Genomic DNA, 19,608 nt, shown 5'->3' with positions numbered 1-19,608 from the left:
CCGCGTCCCCCCGCCACCCCGCTCCAGCCCCAACCCCCGCTCCAGCTCCCGACACAGCCGCGGAAGGGTCCGCTTTGCGAGACCGACATCTCCATCTCTCTTCTTGCTCGGTTGAACATCGAGGTCGTGATTGGTGCAGGTAATTTACCATAGAGACCGCCCACGACTCGTGTCGATCCCCCCCTTCAGCCGCCTACGTATCGATCCGTAATCCATGACACCTGGACGGCTTTGATCCGTTTCTTGCGCACGCGATTGATCCGCCCCCCACCATACCATACACTGCACCGTACAGTACCGTACGGACCGCCATCTGTCCTCCATCTACCTATCTCATCCCTCGATTGCGACGCGCGCGCGACGAGACACGGCACGGCCGACACAGCAGACCAGCAATCGGACCAGACGACCCGACGGCAGTGAGGCTCAATCAGGAAACGCCAATTGAATTTTGGGGATGCCGACCGTAATGTACCGTTACCTTATACCTACTTTGGCTTGCTGTCGTTCTGTGGGAGGGACCCGGGCGACCTGTGGCGACCCGCGGCGACCCCGAGGTCGCGATGCAATGGGGAGAGGATACGATACGGTGACTGACTGTCACCGCTCTGTCCCGCACACGAAAACTGACGTCGCAAGTATCGAAAAGTTGATAGTAACTTCTTAGTGGCCGCTTTGTTTGCTTCGGATTGGGATTGGATTGTCGCCCGAGAAACGAGAGAATACCTTCAATCGTATAACACGGCACAGCGGAGGAAGATCGGCAGAGCGTTGGGTACCTATCCGTACCCGGAACCATACGACGGCGACACACGCTCGGCATCCCCGTTTCGTGCGAATCCGACAGTAACCCCTGGGCTCGGCGCAATACGCAGCGAAACATCACCAGTAGTGATCCGGCACCTACGAAAAACAAGACACCGGCGAACTGTTCTCCCGATCAATCGCATCTCCCGTCGTACTGCCGCTGTAACTTTCGATACCCACCACCACCCAACTCGAGAAACCGAGACGGAACGGACGCACTCCCGCACGGTGCAGAGCTGCAAGCTGCAAGGGTTGCTTCGGAAACCCCTCCAGTGCGCCCTGCATGTCCCGCCATCAGTCTCTTCATCGGCTGCGAATGGCGAGCCCCGCAACAGCAGCGACAACTGTGGGGTTTTGGAGAAGAGGAGGAACAGCAGCGGCAGCAGGTCATCATCGCCACCACCGCCAGCTGAGAGGCGACGAGCCAATTACTTCCTGGGGACTCCCCGATACGTATTGTAGGTCACGCCCCACACCCCACCATACACCCCACACCACACCCCACACCACATACCACACGGAGCATGGCATGGAGCATCGTCTGTCGTATACACAGAGGTACCGGGCCCCCCGGACTTTCTTGTTTTGCCTCTCCTTCCGAAGCTTCTATCCCCCCCCCCTCTCCCTCCGCTGCCTCTTCCTGCATCATGGCCTATCAATCGCCACATTGCCATCACGGCTCCGGATTCATATTTATCCGTTCTGGATCCATCACACCACCCTCCCTCGCACTGTGCCACCGTTGAACAATGCATGAGATATGATCGTCGCACTCGGAGCATCATTTACCCGAGCCATTCATGATACGAGTATTCCCTCTCACGCAGGTGCCAAAACCTGTTGCTATGACCGCTCCGGTATCAGCACGCATAAGCAAGCGCTGCTCCCCCTGGTTGACTGGCTTACCACCTTCCCTTCCAGAGCTCTGCGGAGATTCAACCCCCCGCACGTAGTCTGCATCCGCGCTCCACAGGCAGGGTCGCTTGCGCGCCTCTTAACACTTCCTATTGCGTTCCTCTTATCACTTCCTGTTGCGTCACTCGTATCTATCTCCTCAGCCTTGCACACACTGCCTTACTTGGAGTTTACGTCCATCACAGATTCATACTAATGCTGTCGTGCAACGTGTAGTCTACATATCGCGCTTTTTCTCGTCTACAAATGACAGGGGAGCCAGAGAATACCTCCGCTCACCGCCGCCCTCGGCAGATATCGATGCATTACGAATCACTGCGACTCTGAGTCACTCGAGTACCTCGCAGCTCGACGGCGGGAGTGCAAGAGATCACCGTCACAATGTCGTCCCGGAGTGTTTGTACCGGGCCGGTGATCCATCGGTGTCGTCTCGCATATCGGCTTTGTCGCCGGCCCGAGTATCGAATTTCCAGCATGGCAGTGGCATGCATCGGGAATGCATAGTATCGGATAGAATACCGTCAATATATGGCAACGGTCTTCTTTCCGGTGCATGGGTCGGAGAAAGTATTGGCAAACAGGCGCAGTTCGGGACTGAGCAGCGTCGTGGTTTCCGAGATTACTTTACGGCCTATCTTCCTGGGAGCTCCTTACATCCTGACCCTCCACCGCCAAAAACCAAGAAGTGAGTGTAGTCCCTCGTCTCCGTAAATCAGGCACGATGGGAAACTGACGCGTGCGCAGGCCGGGCCAGGAGGGTGGCAAGGATGGCGAAAATGACCGCGCCACAACGACCGTACGGATTCCACTTCGCTCCGCAAAGCATCACTTCGGCGCCACCCGGGCACGGGGAACACGTCCGCAAAACGAGGATAATTACCAAGCCGGTGTCATAGAGATCCCGCCTTTCTCGCAGGTGAGGGACACCGATCCCAGGCCGGTTGGTGTAGTGCCAGGACACGAGCCAAGTGTATTCTACTATGCAGTGTTCGACGGCCACGGCGGGGATGCGGCCAGTGTATTCCTCAAGGACTATCTGCACCGGTATATCGAGGAGTCTTCTAAACTATTCAATCCCTCGAATAAAATTCGTAGCGCAGTTCTTCCCGAAGAACCCCGGCCGAGTCGGGCCGAGGAGACCGACGAGCAACGAGCCGGGCGTGAAAAGCGCGCAGAAATGCAGATGGATCTCGTGAACACGTGGAAAGATGTGGGAGGTTATTTCCGGCGGTTCAAGCCCGACTTTGGCGGCTTGCGCGGCTGTGGATTTAGAGACGGTGATGGAGGGATTGAGGCTGTGCTCATGTATGCATTTTTGCGTGCGGATCATGACTTCATCACTGGGACGAGGCCGTGGTTTTTGCCCGCCGAGGAAGGCTCGCAGACTCCCGCCCCACCACCCGGAGAGAAGATGACGAAGTTCAAGGGCGGTTCAACCGCCAGTATTGTGTTGCTGTCCCCCTTGTGAGTCGTGACCCCCTCACGCATACACTTGTCGCGATGTGATAGAGTAACTAACTCGGCGATTAGTACTTCGCAGCCCTACTGGCACCCATCACAAACATCAACAATAGTGACCGCGCACCTAGGCGACACCCGCGCCTTGCTTTGCCGAGTGTCCGACGGCCTGGCTTCCCCGTTAACCACCAACCATCACCCGTCCTCCCCTTCGGAGTCCGCGCGTCTTCGTCGTTACGCAACCGCCTTCGTCTCGGACGCCTTCGGCGAAGAGCGTTTCGGGATCCTCGCCAACACCCGTGCTGTCGGGGACGTTGGCCAGAAGCGCCTCGGCGTCACGGCCGAGCCAGACATCAACGCGCGGCGGCTCGCACCGGGAGAGTACGCGTTCGCCGTGCTGGTCAGCGACGGGATAAGTGCTGTTCTCGGTGATCAGGAGATTGTCGATATCGTTAAGGAGTGCAGTACCCCCGAAGAGGCGGCACGGGATCTGGTCGAGTTTGTGGATGAAGTTGGTGAGGTCGGGGATAATGCCACCGCCCTGGTGATTCGACTCGGCGGATGGGAGAAGAGGTGTGAAGGCGGTGAAGGTTGGCAGGGAACCAAGGCGCTGAGAGAGTGGAGAAGGAATGAGGCCGATGAGAGGGGTGGACGTGGGAGGAGGATGTAGATGCACTCTTTTTTTCCTTTCTTTCTCTTGGACTGTTTGGCTTGCATACATACTACATACATAGATGGAAGGGTTGGTTATTAGATGACGCGGGGGAATATACCATGTGTACTTAGCAATGGGTACCTATTCTACTATACAATGAATGATACTGATTCGACAGAGATGGCCCTCCCATCCATCACGCAGTTTTTTGATGTGAGGCAACACTGCCATTCCATGTGGGCTTCTTTCACGAGATGAAGGAGCCCATTCACCCCGGTAAGTACCTATCCATGGGCAGCCAGTCAGGGGGTGGTGGAGTTATGTCTTAATTACCCGCAGACAGCCTGTCCTAGCCTAGACTACGGCGTGAGACGCACTGTGAGGGTATCTATTATGTTTTTGCCGCCTGGGATAACCAGCGTGAGGCAGCGACCCAGTTCTCCCATCTTCTGCCTGGGCATCCACGACGCACAACGATAGTGGTCAGTCGGGAGAGAGAGTGGACATCAGTTTATAGTATTGTCGCCTCCCGCCTTATATACTAGACTATGGCTTCCAGAAATCCGCCGTTTCCTGTCAGTTCTGCAATGGTCAGACGTGATCGGACCTTCATAGCGAGTGAGATTATATGCAACTGTAAGTCTCGCGTAGGCAACCGATGTGATTGCTCTAGCAAGCCGCCCCCTCGCCCCACCCCCACCTTCATCGATCGACGTTGCCGTATCCACTCTCGCCACCTTTCCTCAAAGAGTCCGGGTTGCCCTGCCCCTACCTCCAGCGTCCATGATTTTCCTCCGGTCTCCATATTCTGCTTACGCAAGCCACTCTGGGAATTACAAACGACGTGCGCACCATGTCACCGGAGTTCCGGTGTCATGTCTCTCCCCCCTTCTTCCCGCGCATGTTCGCCATCTCCATTTCCCACCCAGCTCGAACCGCACGAAACAGAACAGCAAAGGGACTCCGATACCTCTTGTATCTACCTACACCGGCGCAAACAAAATCCGTCGCAGCTAACGGTACCTGCGAGCCGCCCAAACATATCTGATATCGCGTGTGAATTATGGTTCTCGTAGTGCAGTCTGCTGCTACTGCTCAGCGTGCGAGTTCGAGCTTCAGCTACCGCACCGACTTATCTATGGCTGCCGCTGCCGCGGTGTATGACCAGCACACGAATGGCGGTCTTCCCCGGTCGCCACCTCTCAGCGCCGGCGCTGCAGAAACCGGCCCGACTTCTACCTCGCCGTCCTCGTCGGCTTCCCCTCCGACCTCTGGCGCAGCCACCGAAGTGTTCACTTGCACTGTCTGCTCAAAGAATTTCGAAAAGCGTATGTTGGAATAATCAGATCCGCCTATCTCCCCCTCCAGTCCTTGCAGTGGCGCTAATCGGAGTCGCGATGCGTAGGAACATCGCGCGACCGCCATACGAGACGATGTCGCAAGAAGCGACCGGAAGACGTGATTCCGCGAAAGAAGAGCTGCAACCACTGCGCGAGCTCAAAGGCGCGGTGCGACCAGCGACGACCACAATGCACCCGCTGCCGAAGCAAGAGTCTTGGAGGTTGCGAGTATGCATACCAACAGACTCCACAGGAACAACAACAGCAGCAGCAGCAACACCAACACCAACAGCACGCGTCGTTACAGCACTCGTCGCCCGATAATGATCACCATATCGATCTAGGATTCACAGATCCGATGCTATTGGGAGACGTTGATATGAATACGTGTATGAACGGAGATATGTTTGGATGGGGTGATGCGTGTCCTGCGCAATCTCAAGCGCAACAGCTGATCCGACGACAACCAAGCCCAAATGATTTCAGCACATCTCCCAGTCATTCTCTACAGATCAACACTCCAACAATGACGATGGGGCACTCGTCCTCCTCTGCCTCGCCGGACTCCTCGTGCGACTTTGGACTCGTCGGCCTCTCGCATAGCTCTCAGGCGTCAGATCAGAACTCCCTCATCACACGACAGCCTACGCTTCCGTCGAACGCATATCCCCAAGTCGAGCTCGTTACCCGCCTCCTCGCCTCATTCCCGGGACTGCTCAAGAAGCCAACAACAGCCCCTCCGTTCATCCACCGACGACGTCTGCTCCCCGGCAAGCGGGCCGAGCCCCTTGCAAACGTCACAGCCCTCGTCCACATGACATCCGTCAAATCTGCCGAGAACAAGACATTTGTTTCGTCCATGATCCTTGCCGAGTGGGGCCGTCTAGAGAAATCCATCATCAACCACGTCGGCGAAGAAGGCTGGCCGCTCCTTGAGAATTTCCAAGCGCTGGTGACCCTCGGGCTGTTGCGACTGTTCGACAACGACATGGACATGAAAGATGTACACGGATTGGAGACATGCGCGGCAAGGGTCGGGTTCGGTGGGCTTTTCGTCCCCGAGACTGGTCCGTTGCCCGATACCGCCAGTAGTTGGGATACGTGGTTGTTTATCGAGAGTAAGCGACGCACCTTCATCACCGTGTTCCTACTCGATCGGCTCTTCCATTATCGCAACGGACTGTCGCCGCTGCTATGTGACGGCCTCGGTGCGGTGCTGCTTCCGGCAGCACGAAAGGTGTGGGAAGCCGATACAGCGGAGGAGTGGGACGAGGAGATGGAGAATATCCGGTGCTTCCCGGGCTGGGAGGGTCGCTGTAAGGGCGACTGGGTGACGTTGTCGGAGCTGTGGGAAGGCTCGCCGAGGATGGGCGCCTGGTATGCGGGCATGGACGCACTGTCGAGTGCCATGATGGCGGACGCGATTGTTGCCACGGGTGATCACTTCAAGACACACAATCGTTAAAGTAGCGATCGGGTGGAGTCTAGTGGGTCGGTGGGGTATTGGTGTTTCGGCGTTTTCGGGGAGATGGGTGGAGGGGCTACATGAGACGAGATTGGGGGGTTGGGGGTGGAGTGGGGCTTTCTTTATCTGTCGATTGTGTGCCGTTGGTCTGGTTATTTGGGCCCGTGACTATGTATGTTTGCTTTTTCTGCCTGTGCTTGATAATCGCGCTCCTTCACTTTTTTTTCCGCCATGTAATAAATACCTCTTTGCCGCGCATCTCCGCAATCCCTTTAGTGTCCACTGTGCTCTATCGAGACAGGCGAGGGGCACATAAGGTTGAGCCATACCGTACAGTACTATACAGTTGTGTTGGGACATGGCGAAAAATTAGGATTTTGATTCTCCACACACAACACCACATCATACGTTTTGGTACCCCATTCTGAGTAGACTTTTATACTTTGCCTGCCTCATTCGGAAGGAATGATAAGCTTTCAATTAAACAACTGGCCAGTTGGTACTGGTCCACTATACATCACCGAAACCACAGCCCTGGTGCGGGTTCACCGTTAGGTCGGTTATCAAGCTCGGTTCCAAGTCATGACTTAGATGCCGGTACTCTACGAAGGCGATTCGTACCCGCCGTAGAAAATCTGTGGGGTGCAGGTGGCGTTACGACGGATCCGGGAATTCCTAACCTCCCCGCCACAAACTAGGCACAGACTCGAGCAGATGTCCTCTTCCCACCGATTCCTATCCCGCATCGCCCGTCAGAAAGGGCCCACAGCGAGTACCAGTACACATGTAGCGTGACCTAGGCGGGCATCCATCTCCATCTTCTCCACCATCGGCACTAAACTCACCTATGCCATGTCACTATTGGCGGCGTTAACTCAGCTAACGACACACGGCTAGCAATCTCGGCTTCTCGGGATCCACAGGGCTTCCCCACAATCCACGCCGCCTCCACACGCCGTAGCCACTTTATCCAAGGGGGGGGTGGGAGATTTTTGCCCTTCCAATCACAACCGAACACCGACGCGACGGAGTGTGCGGATATACCATAGACGGCGCGGGAAGAGAGATGGAAAGGCATATGGACCTGCCTGGATAGCGTGCGAGTGCCTACTGTAATGGCGTGCAGGCGGACAAATGCAATGGCTGGCCGTTGGTTAAAAGGGTCTCTTTTGTGCTTTGGATTCCTCGACTCGAGCACTTGCATTTCCTGTCTGCCCGCATTGCATCCACGGTTCCTTTTTCTTCCCCTTCCCACTGGTCACTCATACAGCTTGCTTGCTTGCAGCCGCCCATCATGTCGACCGATGCGACGAACCCTACGAAAAAGTCGATTGTCATCATCGGCGCCGGAATATCCGGCATCATTCAGGGGGCCGAAATCCACCGCAAGAAGGTTCTCAGGAACCCGGCGGAGGAGCTGATCATGTTCGACAAGTCCGGCGGATTCGGCGGTGTGTGGTACGCCAATACGTATCCCGGCGCTGCATGTGATATTGTCTCGCATATCTACAGCATCTCGTGGTTTCCTAACCATAGTACGTTCCGATTGAGATTCCTTCATCCGTGATCACTCTTGCGGCTGCTGATTAGGCTCAACGTTTGTTAGATTGGTCTCGGAGATACTCGCCGCAGGACGAAATCCGTGAATACTACGACCGAGTCGCACGGTACTACAACCTCCACAAGTCCGCCGCGTTCGGCCACAGCGTCGTCTCGGCGATTTGGGACGACGCCACCCTCCTCTGGAATGTCGGCGTCCGCAACGAAGCAACCGGCGAAATGCACTACTACACCGCCCCCGTGGTGATCTCTGCCATCGGGCAACTGAACCGCCCTAAACGCGCGCGGATCCCCGGCGCCGAGTCATTCACCGGCCCGCAATTCCACACCGCCGAATGGGACCACAGCGTCGACCTGACGGGCAAGCGCGTAGCGATCATCGGCACGGGCCCCAGCGCGGGGCAGGTCGTCCCCTCCATCGCCCCGCAGGTAGAGTCATTACACGTCTACCAGCGCTCCCCACCCCACATCCTCCCGCGACAGGACTACCAGTTCTCGACGATGATGAAGGCCATCTTCCGCTGGGTGCCGCTCGTGCAGTGGTTCCACCACCTGTACCTCTACATCGACCAGGAATTAATGCCGTACCGCTCCGTCCACCTCCCCAGCAAGGAGAACGAGCTCGCCACCCTGGGGGCGAAGATGCACATGGAGTCACAGATCCCGCCGCAGCGACAGGATCTGAGGGAGAAGCTCACGCCGAACTACGCATTCGGTTGCAAGCGGCCGCTGTTCTTGGATAACTACTACCCGGCGTTCCTCCGCGATAATGTCACGTTGACCACCTCGGCGCCGCTGAAGATCACCGCGGACTCGATCATCACCGCAGAGGGCGAGGACAAGATCGATGTCATCATCTGGGCTACTGGATTCCTGACACAGGATATGCTGGGCCATGTCGATATCCGCGGCCACCAGGGCGTCTCGCTCAGAAGCCAATGGGGGTTTGTTTTCCCGCACTCCGATCATGATTCATAGATAACTAACCTTTCCCCAGCGAACACGCATCCGCCTACCTCGGCACCAGCACGCACAACTTCCCAAACTTCCTCTTCGTCTACGGTCCGGCCACCGGTCTTTTGTGGGGCAGTCTTACCTTCATGTTCGAGACGGAGTCGCTATGGAACGTCAAAGTGTGCCAACGGATTTTCTCTGAAGCGCGGCGCGGTAACCGCGTTGCCTTCGCAGTCAAGGAGGAGCGCGAGCGGAAGTACAACGTCGAGATGCAGGAGAAACTCAAGTCGCTCGCGCTCAACGATCAGAGATGTACCAGTTTCTATAAGAACTCCCAGGGTGTTGTTACCACGAATTTTCCGTGGCGGTTGGCGGAGTACTGGAGGCGCCTGCTGTGGGTCGAGTGGGTCAATTATGAGAAGTGGGAAATGAAGTTGTAGGCGGGATTGGATGGGGTGAAGGGAGACGGGGGTGTCTTTGCTGTATATATTGCCTTTTCTTGATTATTTGTATGTACTTTTTTTTTCCGGCGGCCGAATAGCGAGTGGATTTCATGTTTACGGTTGATGATTTAAATCAATAGCAGTATTCACCATGACCGTGGGGGCCGAAAGTTTCAAGGTGGTGGTTTTTACACGAACGACGATGATGCACACGAGCTGGACGATGTCGATAACTCAACGTCATCACCAACCATCACTCGATGCCTACCCTTCACACTCTAATCTACATAGTTTCCACTCTATCGAGAGGGGAAATCGTAATTGCATGAGCCTCGGCTTTTCTGTTTTCAAAAATGTGCTCAACTGAAATTTAGCTACCTATGCTAGGGGAATCTCGGTGGATAAAGCAAGGATCGTAGACGCTGCCAATCCAATCTACCTACTAGAAGCAGACTACAATGGTAAGAGGTCCTTGGTAGGAAAAGACGTCAGGTTTCTTACGAGATCATAGTGGCAAGACCGCACGACCCACGAGGATTTCTCAGTTCCCATTCACCCTGGACGCTGCTGCTTAGGCGACGCTGCTGGCGTTGCCCATTCATTGACGTCAATAGCCTTACAAGAGCTGATCCGAGCCGAAAGGCCGTCCTTAGTACAATCGGCAAACTACATCATCGTCAATCTACGGTAATTCCGCGAGATCTCAACTCCGCCGTGAGTCTGTGAGCCCGTGGTCAATTTACAAATTACCGACAACCGAGTGCAGGTTTTCCTCCCGACTCCCGAGCCGCATAATAGAGTAATCGTCGTCGTCAGCTTCATCAATTGCAAGTCATTGACGAGATCACAATCGCATTGGTTGTGGTGATTGATTGTTAGCACCGCCTACATACGAAGATCTCCTCGGTCTTTAATCTGTGTAAAACATTGCACATGTAACTACCCATGCCAATGATAGAGTACCTATATTGTCCTGGTTTGCAGTTGGGCGACGCCCGTGCAATGTCCGGGTTATGTACGCGCTCGCGTAGTCGGAGGCGGTGGTGGCTGACGCGGGTTCCTTTCGTGGCATCATCTTCGTATCGTTGAAAGAACTGGAATCAAATACCTATGACACTACAAACGGAGAATTAGATGGCTGGTGGCTCTCAATCGCTGTAACCATCTGTATGTACGTGCCGAGCTGGGGCAAGGCCAGGCCAGTACGGTGTACCTGCATTCGTGCCGGACTATGGTAAGCTACCGAAGTACCGTAGCAGGAACAACCTGGAAGCGAGTATCTTTCTACATACGTCCAGAATCTTGCTCTTATGGATGCGGTATCAGATATATCGTGAGGATTTCCTAACAACCTGTCTTGAATGCAGCCGTCAGCCTGCGGGCCGAGAAGTAGCAGATGCGGCGCACGCGTTTCCTGGACGAACGTTTTTCGAACGGTAGGAGATGATCCCCATAGAAGTTCATCTTAACGAGTCCATCCCAATGCCTACGGATGCTCCGCTCATCCGCAAACCTCTCCTCGGTAGAAGTTGGATCTCTGTCGATTGAGCTTGATGATCCTCGTCATCGCAGAAATTTCACTATCATGGCGATGGTACCATGGCCCATGATAGACAAAGACTTTGTGAGTATAACGCGATCACGATACAATGGCCAAAGTCATGTATAAAACCCCCACGAGAAGCCCAAGAATCGAAATTCTGTTCTTCCACCAGCGAAGCTGACAGAGTCAGATATCCAGCCCATTACCTCCCATCTCTTCACCCCACTGCATCGACTGCAAACATGCGTTCTTCACTCCTTGTTCTCATTACTTCCTACCTTGCGTTGACGCAGGCCGCGCCTGTGGCGATTGCGGAACCGCAGGACGACCCCAAGCCCACTCCGGCGCTTCCATCTAGCTTCCCCACCGCCTGGCCCTCGGGAATTTCCAAGCCCACAGCTTTCCCGACCGCATGGCCTTCCGACATTCCCAAGCCGACTGCTTTTCCGACTGCTTGGCCCTCTGGTATTCCCAAGCCCACAGCGCTCCCCACTGCCTGGCCATCAGGCCTCCCCAAGCCGTCCGGAAAACCAGTGGTTCCGCGCGCTGCCGAGGAAGAGCTTGCTCCTCCTAAGCCGTCCAAGCCGACCGGCCTCAAGCCATCTAAGCCCGCCGGCGGGCACGCTGGCCACAGCCACGGCCCCAGGCCGACGAAGTTCACAAAGCCGGCGGGCCCGAAGCCGACTAAGCCTGCTGGCCCGATGCCCCCAAGGCCTTCCGGGGTAAAGCTCTCCGCTGGCAGTCCGAAACCTCCTATGCCATCCGGTATCAAGCCTACGCTGCTCGCGAAGCCGTCTGGAAAGCCATTGATCCCACGCGATGAGGTCGTTTCTCTCAAGCCTTCTAAGCCGATCAAATCCACCGGCCCAAAGCCAACGAAGAAACCCACTGGTCCGAAGCCCTCCAAGCCATCCGACGGACACGCCGGTCACAGCCACGGGGCAATGCCGAAAAAGAAGCCTTCTGGTCCTAAGCCCTCTGGTGCTCCCAAGCCCAAGTCCACCTAGATGGTTTCGCCTCTAGGTATAAGAGTAGGGTGACGAGCTGGATGCGGACCTGTTCTTGTGTTTTAAATTTTCCTATGTATTGTAACTTGTAAGCTCTCGGAGGATGAGGTGGAAGGAAAGAAAAGATGGGTTGATTCTCGTCGTCTAGCTACGGTCTATGGTATCTGGTTTTTTGTAGTAGCAGTTCAATTGACTGGCTACACTCATTCGTTTCTGTTACCTAACTTTGACTCGGGAAAGCTGGATGTAGGCAACTGCCATAGCCATCTACCGTTTTGTCCTAGCCGCCATGGTCTTGACGGGCCGTATGAAACAATACATTGTTGTTCTCTCTCTCCCTTTGCCTTTGCCGTCTCTGTGGTCTGGGGAAATTCAGCTTGCATACACACCCGATGCCGAAAGTTTTAGGTATGATACCCAATCTGCGATGCACTGCCCATCACCAACTTCGAATTAATCATTCTTCGATTTCATCACCTCACTCGTCGGAGGCAACATGGATTTTCAATAAGCACCGAGCGGCGAGCCCCAAACCAACCAACATTTCTGACGGGCAATCCAACAAGTTACAGCAATTTCGTAGATTGCATCACTGAGAATATTGGCCTGATGCATCCTCTAGTTGTCTATACCAACGCACGATATTCATCAAAACCGGCTGGTGGAACTACTTTCTGCCATCACAGCGACCGGCTACGGGTGCATTGTCGCTTTCGGTTCCTGGAGAGAATTCATAGCCATAGCCTAGAGATTTCGGCGAAAGCGAGATGGCGTAATTGCGATGCAAAGTGGAGTCTTTGTATCAGTGAACAATCCTTATAAAAGGGACGTAAACTCCACTGAGAATTCAATCTTCAGCCAACAGATCGCATCCACTCCAGCCCCGATTCCACGTTCTCTAGCCTCTCTCCGCTTCAACACCACACTCCTTCTATTCGACCACTCCACTACCAGTAAACCAACAATGCGTTTCGAAGTCATTCTCTCGATCGGCTTCGCCGCTCTTGCCCTGGCCGCACCAGCGGCTCAACACGGTGAGCATGGCCAAGGATCCGTCACTAGAACCGTGATCCTTCCTACCCCTACTCCCCCGAAGCCCACGCCTACGCCACCGACATACACGCCCAAGCCGCCGAAGCCTACTACTAAGCCCCCGTCGGTTACCCCCAAGCCGCCGAAGCCGACTCCTAAGCCCCCGTCGGTCACCCCTAAGCCGCCGGAGCATACTACTCCTAAGCCGCCAACATACACCCCGAAGCCCCCGAAGCCTACCCCTAAGCCCACCCCCAAGCCTAGCACTACCAAGTACACCCCGAAGCCAACCCCCAAGCCGTCTCACCACTAGCCGTCCGGGGGCTATCACGGCGGATACGGCCATTCTGCGCTACTATTCTCGATGATCTTCGGAAAAGTGGGAGCGCAGAATACGGTTTTCATAGGATCTGTCGTGGACGTGGAGCCTTAGTTGCAAGACTGTCTTTTCTATATGTCGTTTAAAGCTGGATGGCCGCGATGAAATTGATTTCCTGTAGTACCTTCCTTGGCTTATGATGCAAAATGATGACTGGATCTTCATTCATGACCGGGAATCATGTGCAAGTGATATCGTGTGATTGGGTCTATGAGTGCCGTTGTTTCACCCCATCCTTCCAACCGATGGGCTTCCCGAGTCTTCATTGTACTCTACCATCCGCAAGCCATGAGTGCCTCAGCTGCTATAGTACTGATAGCCCCTGCGCAGTGCGCACCCCAAGCCTTCCCTCAGATCCCCCCGCACTCATCCCCCGGTATGACCGATTCATGGTCACAAACTCACCACCGGTTGACGAAACAATCGAAGGAAGGGATCTTCCCTTATCAATTACCTCGCTTGCCCGATCATGTAGCAGTTGAGCACGTAGGAACTGGTAGGCTGGCTATCCGGGTTTGCGAGGCTGCGCACACTAGTAGTCACACTGAACCGGCAATGCGGGGCCAGCTACCTAGGCAGTTAACAATGGAGAATGCCACTTGGAGCTCGCGTTTGTGCCCCTCATGACCATGGCCGGCTCCGCTATGAATAACTCATTCAGGCTTCAGTCACACCTACCGCCGTCTGCCCTGCTCGCAAGCCCGTCCACTGCGGGCCATTTATATATCCATGGCATCCTGGTCCATGGCACCCGCATATACCCGGTCCAGAGATAACGCGGTAACCATCTACGTGAGTATTCGACTGCCAGACCCGAACCTGGCACCGGTGGGGGGTACACGTTATGTGCTCTGGTATGTGCTCTGGTATAATGATAACTTGTAGTTACAGCCTGAATTCCACGCCTGGGCACGTAACTACCATCCCGCCCTTCCCGGAGCCGGGGCATGCTCGAAGGCTTTAGTCACCTGCACCAGCGGCACAGCGAGGCGTCTATCCAGGCGCGATTGTTTGTTGTACCCAGTCCGCACATGTAAAGCACAGATCTACCTACAATTTCGTCACGCACATCTGTGTATATATCCGCAACTTTTCGCTCCGGAAACTCCGACGTGCATCTCGTGCCCCAACCGAGCTGGTGGCACAGCGGTACTCTACGCCGCCGTGCGCTAGGCCCATCGAGGGCGAAGTGGGGCGCCGGATGCTGCCCCGGAGTTTGCAGTGTGCACGCCTCTGCGAATTTCTGTCTCTGTATATAGATATAGGCAGCTTGTGTTCCCTGGTCGATTGCGGGGTAACTAGATAAATGGAATATATACATGGAGCCAGAAGTTGCGACGCATCTATAGAGGGTTTGGATTCTCGGATCTGGGCTTTTTTGTTTGTTCAATCGTAGATATCTATGTAGCGTTTGACCTTGGTAAGTACATAGATCATACCGGTAGTTTGTTAGCTGCTGAAAAGCCGTTTCCACCCCACTACATACCAGCGGGGGTGGCACGTGAGATTCCCTTGCGCCTCCAGTATGTACCCGGATCTGGGCTGCATCCAATGGAATGTGCCTAGAGCATCTTCGCATGAGTGCTCGTTGGGCAAAGCTGGAGCTTGGAAGGGGCGGTGGCCATGTCTCATATCACGGTATGCGCGTCGTGAAGATGCCAATCACGATTCACGGCGATGCTCAGTATATCACCGCACTCGGCCGCACAATCAGGCGTATTCAACCGCGCGAGTCCCCACCTACGCGCACAAGATCAGCTATCAAAGTTCCCTATCGTGGGGAAGAGGAGCCGATCTTCGCGTGGTGACGGCGGTCCCCACAGCTCGGCTGTGGCTGGCTGTAAGTCCATAGATGATTGTGGGGAATTTTTCATCTGCGTCGCAAGTGCCTCGGCATCCAGGGTTGTTCCCAATCGATCTGACTGATTGGGGGATGTGACCGTTCCTCGTAAGCGAAAGCGGAGTGGATTTAGACAAGTCAAAGTCATATAAAACAAACTTCCTTCATAGCGGAGGTGTTCTATTCATGTCTTGAAGGAGACTGTGAGACAGAAAGAGAGAAAGAGAATAGAAAGAGAAAGACAGAAAGAGAAATAGAAAGAGAAAGAGACACAGAGAGAGATAAAGAGAGAGACATAGAGAGAGACACAGATCGAAACGCTCGAAACAAGTCACACGTCGCAACCGCCTCCATATCCGTCACCATGTCGTCAGTGTCCGATTTCCTGACCGCCCGGTCCACCTACAGCCTCCGCTCCCGTTGGTCCCTCGATATCCCGGTTACCGACCTCTGTAGCTACCTCTTCACCTCTCCCACCGCCGAGCTGTCACGCACGCCCATCTACCTCGCCGCCGAGAAGCCAGAAACCCACAATCTGTCTCTCCACTCGCACCGACGACTCGTCAAGAAGATCGCACGTGGCCTACGGGATGCAGGATTGCTCCCCGGCCAGCGAGTCCTCGCCTTCTCGGCCAACAATGTCTTCTACCCTTCGCTATATCTCGCCATCCTCGCGGCCGGCGGTGTCTTCACGGGCGCAAACCCGATATACACCACACGAGAATTGGCATTCCAGCTGAAGGACTCGGGTGCGTCTTTCTGCATCGCGAGCGCGGCATCGATCAAAACGGCCGTCGATGCGGCTGACATAATCGGGTTGGATAGAAGGAAGGTGTATGTGTTTGACGACGGGTTGCTGTTGGGCGATGTGGACGGCGGAACCGGTGTCGATCGGTGGACATCGGATGCAGGTGAGCCGGGGAAGTTGTACGGCGTGCGACATTGGAGTGAGCTTGTGAGTGATAGCGATGACTTCCATTGGAAGCCCTTGCAGACGATGGGGGATGTTCAGCAGACTGCGGCTATCAACTATTCATCGGGGTAAGGATCAGCATCAGAAAGAAATAAAAACTTCGTATATGGGACCTGGATTAACCATAGGCCTTGCAGCACAACCGGAGTCCCGAAAGGTGTTGAGATAACCCACCGAAATCTGATCGCGAATACCATCCAGGTTCTACACTTGGGGCACCTCTCGCCCACTCTCCGAGAATTACCTTCTCGCCAGATCGGAATGCTGCCGATGTACCACGCGGTAAGTCTGCGCTACCCGACCCCACCACCCATCTGCTGGCCACTCACTGAACCCGTCAGTACGGACAAACATATTATGTGATGATCTGCCCCGCCCTCAACGTGCCGCTATACATGATCCAGAAATTCGACTTCCTCGAGTTCCTGGGATACATCGAGAAGTACAAGGTCACGTCGATCGCGGGGGTGCCACCCATCATGATCGCGCTCGCCAAGCACCCGGGTGTGTCGAAGTTTGATCTTTCGAGTGTTAGAGCATTGGGATCTGGCGCAGCACCGCTGGGAAAGGATGTTATGAAAGAGGTCGAGGGGAAGTTTCTGAAGAGATATGGCGCGGATATAAGAGTGAGACAAGGGTGGGGGATGACGGAGTAAGTTTTATCCCCAGGTGGTCATGATGATTATGAGGATGTGGGGAATCCCTAACTCTTCCCCTTTCAGGACCACCTGCTCAATACTTGGACATCACCCCGACGACAAAGAGGACGATCAAGGCTCCGTGGGGGAGCTTTTAGCGAACTGTGAGGCCAAAGTATATACACGCATCCAAACCCCCCGACCGTTGCTCAATCCTTCCAGATTCACTAACACCGGGTAGATTGTCGATGCCAATGATGAAACGATAGACCTTCCCGCCGGCGTCCCGGGCGAACTCTACGTCCGTGCCCCTAATGTTTGCAAAGGCTACTACCGCAACCCTAAGGCTACGGCGGAGATCTTTACAAAGGATGGGTGGATGCGGACGGGCGACATCGCGTATTACAACTCTATCGGGAAGTTTTATATCGTCGATCGCAAGAAGGCATGTTCACATACCTATCCGGGTACCTGGCCTGCCGCAACAGCTAACGGTAGATGTTAGGAGTTGATCAAGGTCAAGGGAAACCAGGTCGCTCCCGCCGAGTTGGAAGGTGTCTTGCTCGACCACCAAAAGATTGCCGATGTAGCCGTCATAGGAATTCCCTAGTCAGTTCATGCTCCATCTCGCCCCCTCCTCTCCCTCCCTCTTCGTACCTCCGACTGACACGATTCTTCCAAGTGCAAACGACGAGCGACCACGAGCTTACGTAGTCCCGATTGCCAATTCCGGTCTGACACAAGAGGATGTGAAAGACTGGGTGAAGGAGCGATGCACGCGTTACAAGTGGATAACAGGTGGTGTCGTGTTCCTCGACGAGATTCCGAAGAATCCATCTGGAAAGATCTTGCGGAAGGTGTTGAGGGAGAGGGCGGCGCACGAAGTCGTCGACACCGGGGATAGCAGGGCGAAGCTGTAGCTGTCGCGAGAGCGATTTTCCTACGGCCGTAACCTGTATTTACTCAGATCAAACAACTGAGCTCCGTGTCATTCGGCAATATCCATCGGGATAGGATCGAGATGGATTTGTCAGAAATTTCGTGCTACCGAAAAGTTGCCGTGGTGAATTTGGTTGTTGCCATCGGTCGTCCGATGCGATGCAGGGATGCGCGACGGCGCCCCTAGCATCTGTGTCATCGCCCACGCTGCGACTTCGCCCGCAATTACCGGCGTCAATTGTGCCGGTCCGCATGTCGTTTGTGAGCATTGGTTGCTCAGCACGGTCCCGGAATCCCGGAATCCCGATCAGATGTGACACGTAGATGATGGATTACCCTAACCCTCCCTGTCATGCGGCTCCGTTACATATTAACTTTTATTTTAAGTTGCCGCATAAACTCACGAAGAGTCATAACTTTCTCTTCGCGTACGATGAGCTCCCGATCCGATAATTATTACCCCTAACAGGGGTCTTGGCTGGCGTTTCGGAATTGAATGGTGTTTTTCTGGGAAAACATAATTACCATATTAGGATATTTTCCATGAGTGAAGCGCGAAAAAGTAAACTAGGAGGAATTGCTAACGGAGAAGGTGTAAGCGAATAACTGAAGGCTGAACTTCGCGCGCCCTGAACGAGGGATGGAGGGACGGGATTGCGGGGTCGAATATTGGATTCCATGTCATTGCGGTGTTGGGGGAGGTATATAAGAGTCTACGAAGTCGGGCATTGGAGACGGAACAACAGCACTCAATCCAGCACATCCAACCATCACATCACATCCACCACGCTTCTACGTCATCAAATCATCTACAATGGCTCCTTTCGCATCCCTCCACACTTGGGCCGGAAACCCTCGTATCGTCCCGGTTTGTCCCCCATTCCTCGGTGCGTTGCCTCTCGTGAGTCGTGACCACTGACTTCTCCGACCGCAGGCCCTCGCCGCTGCCAAACTCAACGGCCTCGAAATCGAACTCCCCGAGTTCAAGTACGGCGTCAACAACAAGGACCCCGTATGGGTGGCCAAGTTCCCTCTCGCCAAGGTCCCCGCCCTCGAGACTACTGGCAACCACCCGCAGTTCGTGGTGGAGAGCGCCGCTATCGCGCTGTTCCTCGCCGACTCGGGCCCGTTCCGTGAGCAGCTCCTCGGCGCCACCCCGGAGCAGCGCGCAAAGATCAACCAGTGGATCTTCCACGGCGAGCTCGAGATGGTGCCGCACATCCTTACGGGGCTGAAGCACTCGAGGAAGCTGGTGCCGTTCTCGCAGGAGAACGAAGACGCGGCACAGAAGGGAATCGACAGAATCGCGGCGGTCCTCGAGGAGCAGCTGGAAAAGCACCAGTGGATCGCCGAGACGGAGAAGTTCTCGATTGCCGATTTGATCGTCGCTGCGACGTTCGATATGGGACTCAAGTCCTGGTTGAAAAAGGAGTGGAGAGACGCGCATCCCAAGATTGTTGCTTGGTACACCAAGGTTACTGAGATTGAGGCGTTGGAGGGAATTTTCGGTGAGCAGAAATTCACGGAGGAGTAGAGGGGTTGAGGGCAGGATGGGGATACGTTATACAGTGCTACTAGATAGTCGGAAATGTATACAGCTGCAATAGCTTCTCTTGTGTATGGAGACGGGGACCAGTGATTGCATCTCAACTCGCTTGTA

The 19,608-nt window shown here is 54.8% G+C and overlaps 9 protein-coding genes across 9 annotated transcripts; all 9 read left to right on the top strand.

Moving 5' to 3' along the window:
* Positions 1–987: 987 nt before the first annotated feature.
* Positions 988–1,907, top strand: BZA05DRAFT_186404 (uncharacterized protein). Its single transcript, XM_051479358.1, has one exon. It carries the CDS (start codon positions 1,091–1,093, stop codon positions 1,562–1,564), a length of 474 nt encoding a protein of 157 aa, XP_051335363.1. The 5' UTR covers positions 988–1,090; the 3' UTR covers positions 1,565–1,907.
* Positions 1,887–4,102, top strand: BZA05DRAFT_186412 (phosphatase 2C-like domain-containing protein). Its single transcript, XM_051479359.1, has 3 exons — positions 1,887–2,407; positions 2,467–3,186; positions 3,253–4,102. The coding sequence occupies exons 1-3, from the start codon at positions 2,208–2,210 to the stop codon at positions 3,848–3,850; spliced, it is 1,518 nt and encodes a 505-aa protein (XP_051335362.1). The 5' UTR covers positions 1,887–2,207; the 3' UTR covers positions 3,851–4,102.
* Positions 4,103–4,559: 457 nt separating this feature from the next.
* On the top strand, positions 4,560–6,739 carry BZA05DRAFT_411228 (uncharacterized protein). Its single transcript, XM_051484973.1, has 2 exons — positions 4,560–5,163; positions 5,241–6,739. Exons 1-2 carry the CDS (start codon positions 4,899–4,901, stop codon positions 6,638–6,640), a joined length of 1,665 nt encoding a protein of 554 aa, XP_051335361.1. The 5' UTR covers positions 4,560–4,898; the 3' UTR covers positions 6,641–6,739.
* Positions 6,740–7,090, top strand: BZA05DRAFT_411227 (uncharacterized protein). The gene has a single exon (XM_051484972.1). It carries the CDS (start codon positions 6,811–6,813, stop codon positions 7,066–7,068), a length of 258 nt encoding a protein of 85 aa, XP_051335360.1. The 5' UTR covers positions 6,740–6,810; the 3' UTR covers positions 7,069–7,090.
* An 844-nt stretch (positions 7,091–7,934) lies between these two features.
* Positions 7,935–9,594, top strand: BZA05DRAFT_431923 (uncharacterized protein; the record flags this gene model as incomplete). Its single annotated transcript, XM_051486205.1, has 3 exons — positions 7,935–8,175; positions 8,247–9,144; positions 9,198–9,594. The coding sequence occupies 3 exons, from the start codon at positions 7,935–7,937 to the stop codon at positions 9,592–9,594; spliced, it is 1,536 nt and encodes a 511-aa protein (XP_051335359.1).
* A 1,788-nt stretch (positions 9,595–11,382) lies between these two features.
* On the top strand, positions 11,383–12,147 carry BZA05DRAFT_422240 (uncharacterized protein; the record flags this gene model as incomplete). Its single annotated transcript, XM_051485781.1, has 1 exon — positions 11,383–12,147. One exon carries the CDS (start codon positions 11,383–11,385, stop codon positions 12,145–12,147), a length of 765 nt encoding a protein of 254 aa, XP_051335358.1.
* Positions 12,148–13,111: 964 nt separating this feature from the next.
* On the top strand, positions 13,112–13,492 carry BZA05DRAFT_422239 (uncharacterized protein; the record flags this gene model as incomplete). Its single annotated transcript, XM_051485780.1, has 1 exon — positions 13,112–13,492. One exon carries the CDS (start codon positions 13,112–13,114, stop codon positions 13,490–13,492), a length of 381 nt encoding a protein of 126 aa, XP_051335357.1.
* Positions 13,493–15,762: 2,270 nt separating this feature from the next.
* On the top strand, positions 15,763–17,929 carry BZA05DRAFT_448851 (uncharacterized protein; the record flags this gene model as incomplete). Its single annotated transcript, XM_051487296.1, has 7 exons — positions 15,763–16,439; positions 16,509–16,653; positions 16,713–17,023; positions 17,094–17,184; positions 17,251–17,439; positions 17,515–17,618; positions 17,692–17,929. The coding sequence occupies 7 exons, from the start codon at positions 15,763–15,765 to the stop codon at positions 17,927–17,929; spliced, it is 1,755 nt and encodes a 584-aa protein (XP_051335356.1).
* An 833-nt stretch (positions 17,930–18,762) lies between these two features.
* On the top strand, positions 18,763–19,482 carry BZA05DRAFT_448850 (glutathione S-transferase; the record flags this gene model as incomplete). Its single annotated transcript, XM_051487295.1, has 2 exons — positions 18,763–18,816; positions 18,883–19,482. 2 exons carry the CDS (start codon positions 18,763–18,765, stop codon positions 19,480–19,482), a joined length of 654 nt encoding a protein of 217 aa, XP_051335355.1.
* Positions 19,483–19,608: the final 126 nt, after the last annotated feature.

This window comes from Tricharina praecox, assembly GCF_024521635.1.
Source record: "Tricharina praecox strain CBS 144465 chromosome Unknown BZA05scaffold_35, whole genome shotgun sequence".
NCBI lineage: Eukaryota > Fungi > Ascomycota > Pezizomycetes > Pezizales > Pyronemataceae > Tricharina > Tricharina praecox.
The sequence above is the reverse complement of the archived record's forward strand: the minus strand, read 5'-3'. Positions and strand labels throughout refer to the sequence as shown.

Coding starts and splice junctions, on each gene's coding strand:
- BZA05DRAFT_186404 (XM_051479358.1), top strand. CDS start 1,091: ATGTCCCGCCATCAGTCTCTTCATCGGCTGCGAATGGCGAGCCCCGCA.
- BZA05DRAFT_186412 (XM_051479359.1), top strand. CDS start 2,208: ATGCATCGGGAATGCATAGTATCGGATAGAATACCGTCAATATATGGC. Junction 2,408..2,466: donor CCACCGCCAAAAACCAAGAA/GTGAGTGTAGTC, acceptor ACGCGTGCGCAG/GCCGGGCCAGGAGGGTGGCA. Junction 3,187..3,252: donor ATTGTGTTGCTGTCCCCCTT/GTGAGTCGTGAC, acceptor CTCGGCGATTAG/TACTTCGCAGCCCTACTGGC.
- BZA05DRAFT_411228 (XM_051484973.1), top strand. CDS start 4,899: ATGGTTCTCGTAGTGCAGTCTGCTGCTACTGCTCAGCGTGCGAGTTCG. Junction 5,164..5,240: donor CTCAAAGAATTTCGAAAAGC/GTATGTTGGAAT, acceptor CGCGATGCGTAG/GAACATCGCGCGACCGCCAT.
- BZA05DRAFT_411227 (XM_051484972.1), top strand. CDS start 6,811: ATGTATGTTTGCTTTTTCTGCCTGTGCTTGATAATCGCGCTCCTTCAC.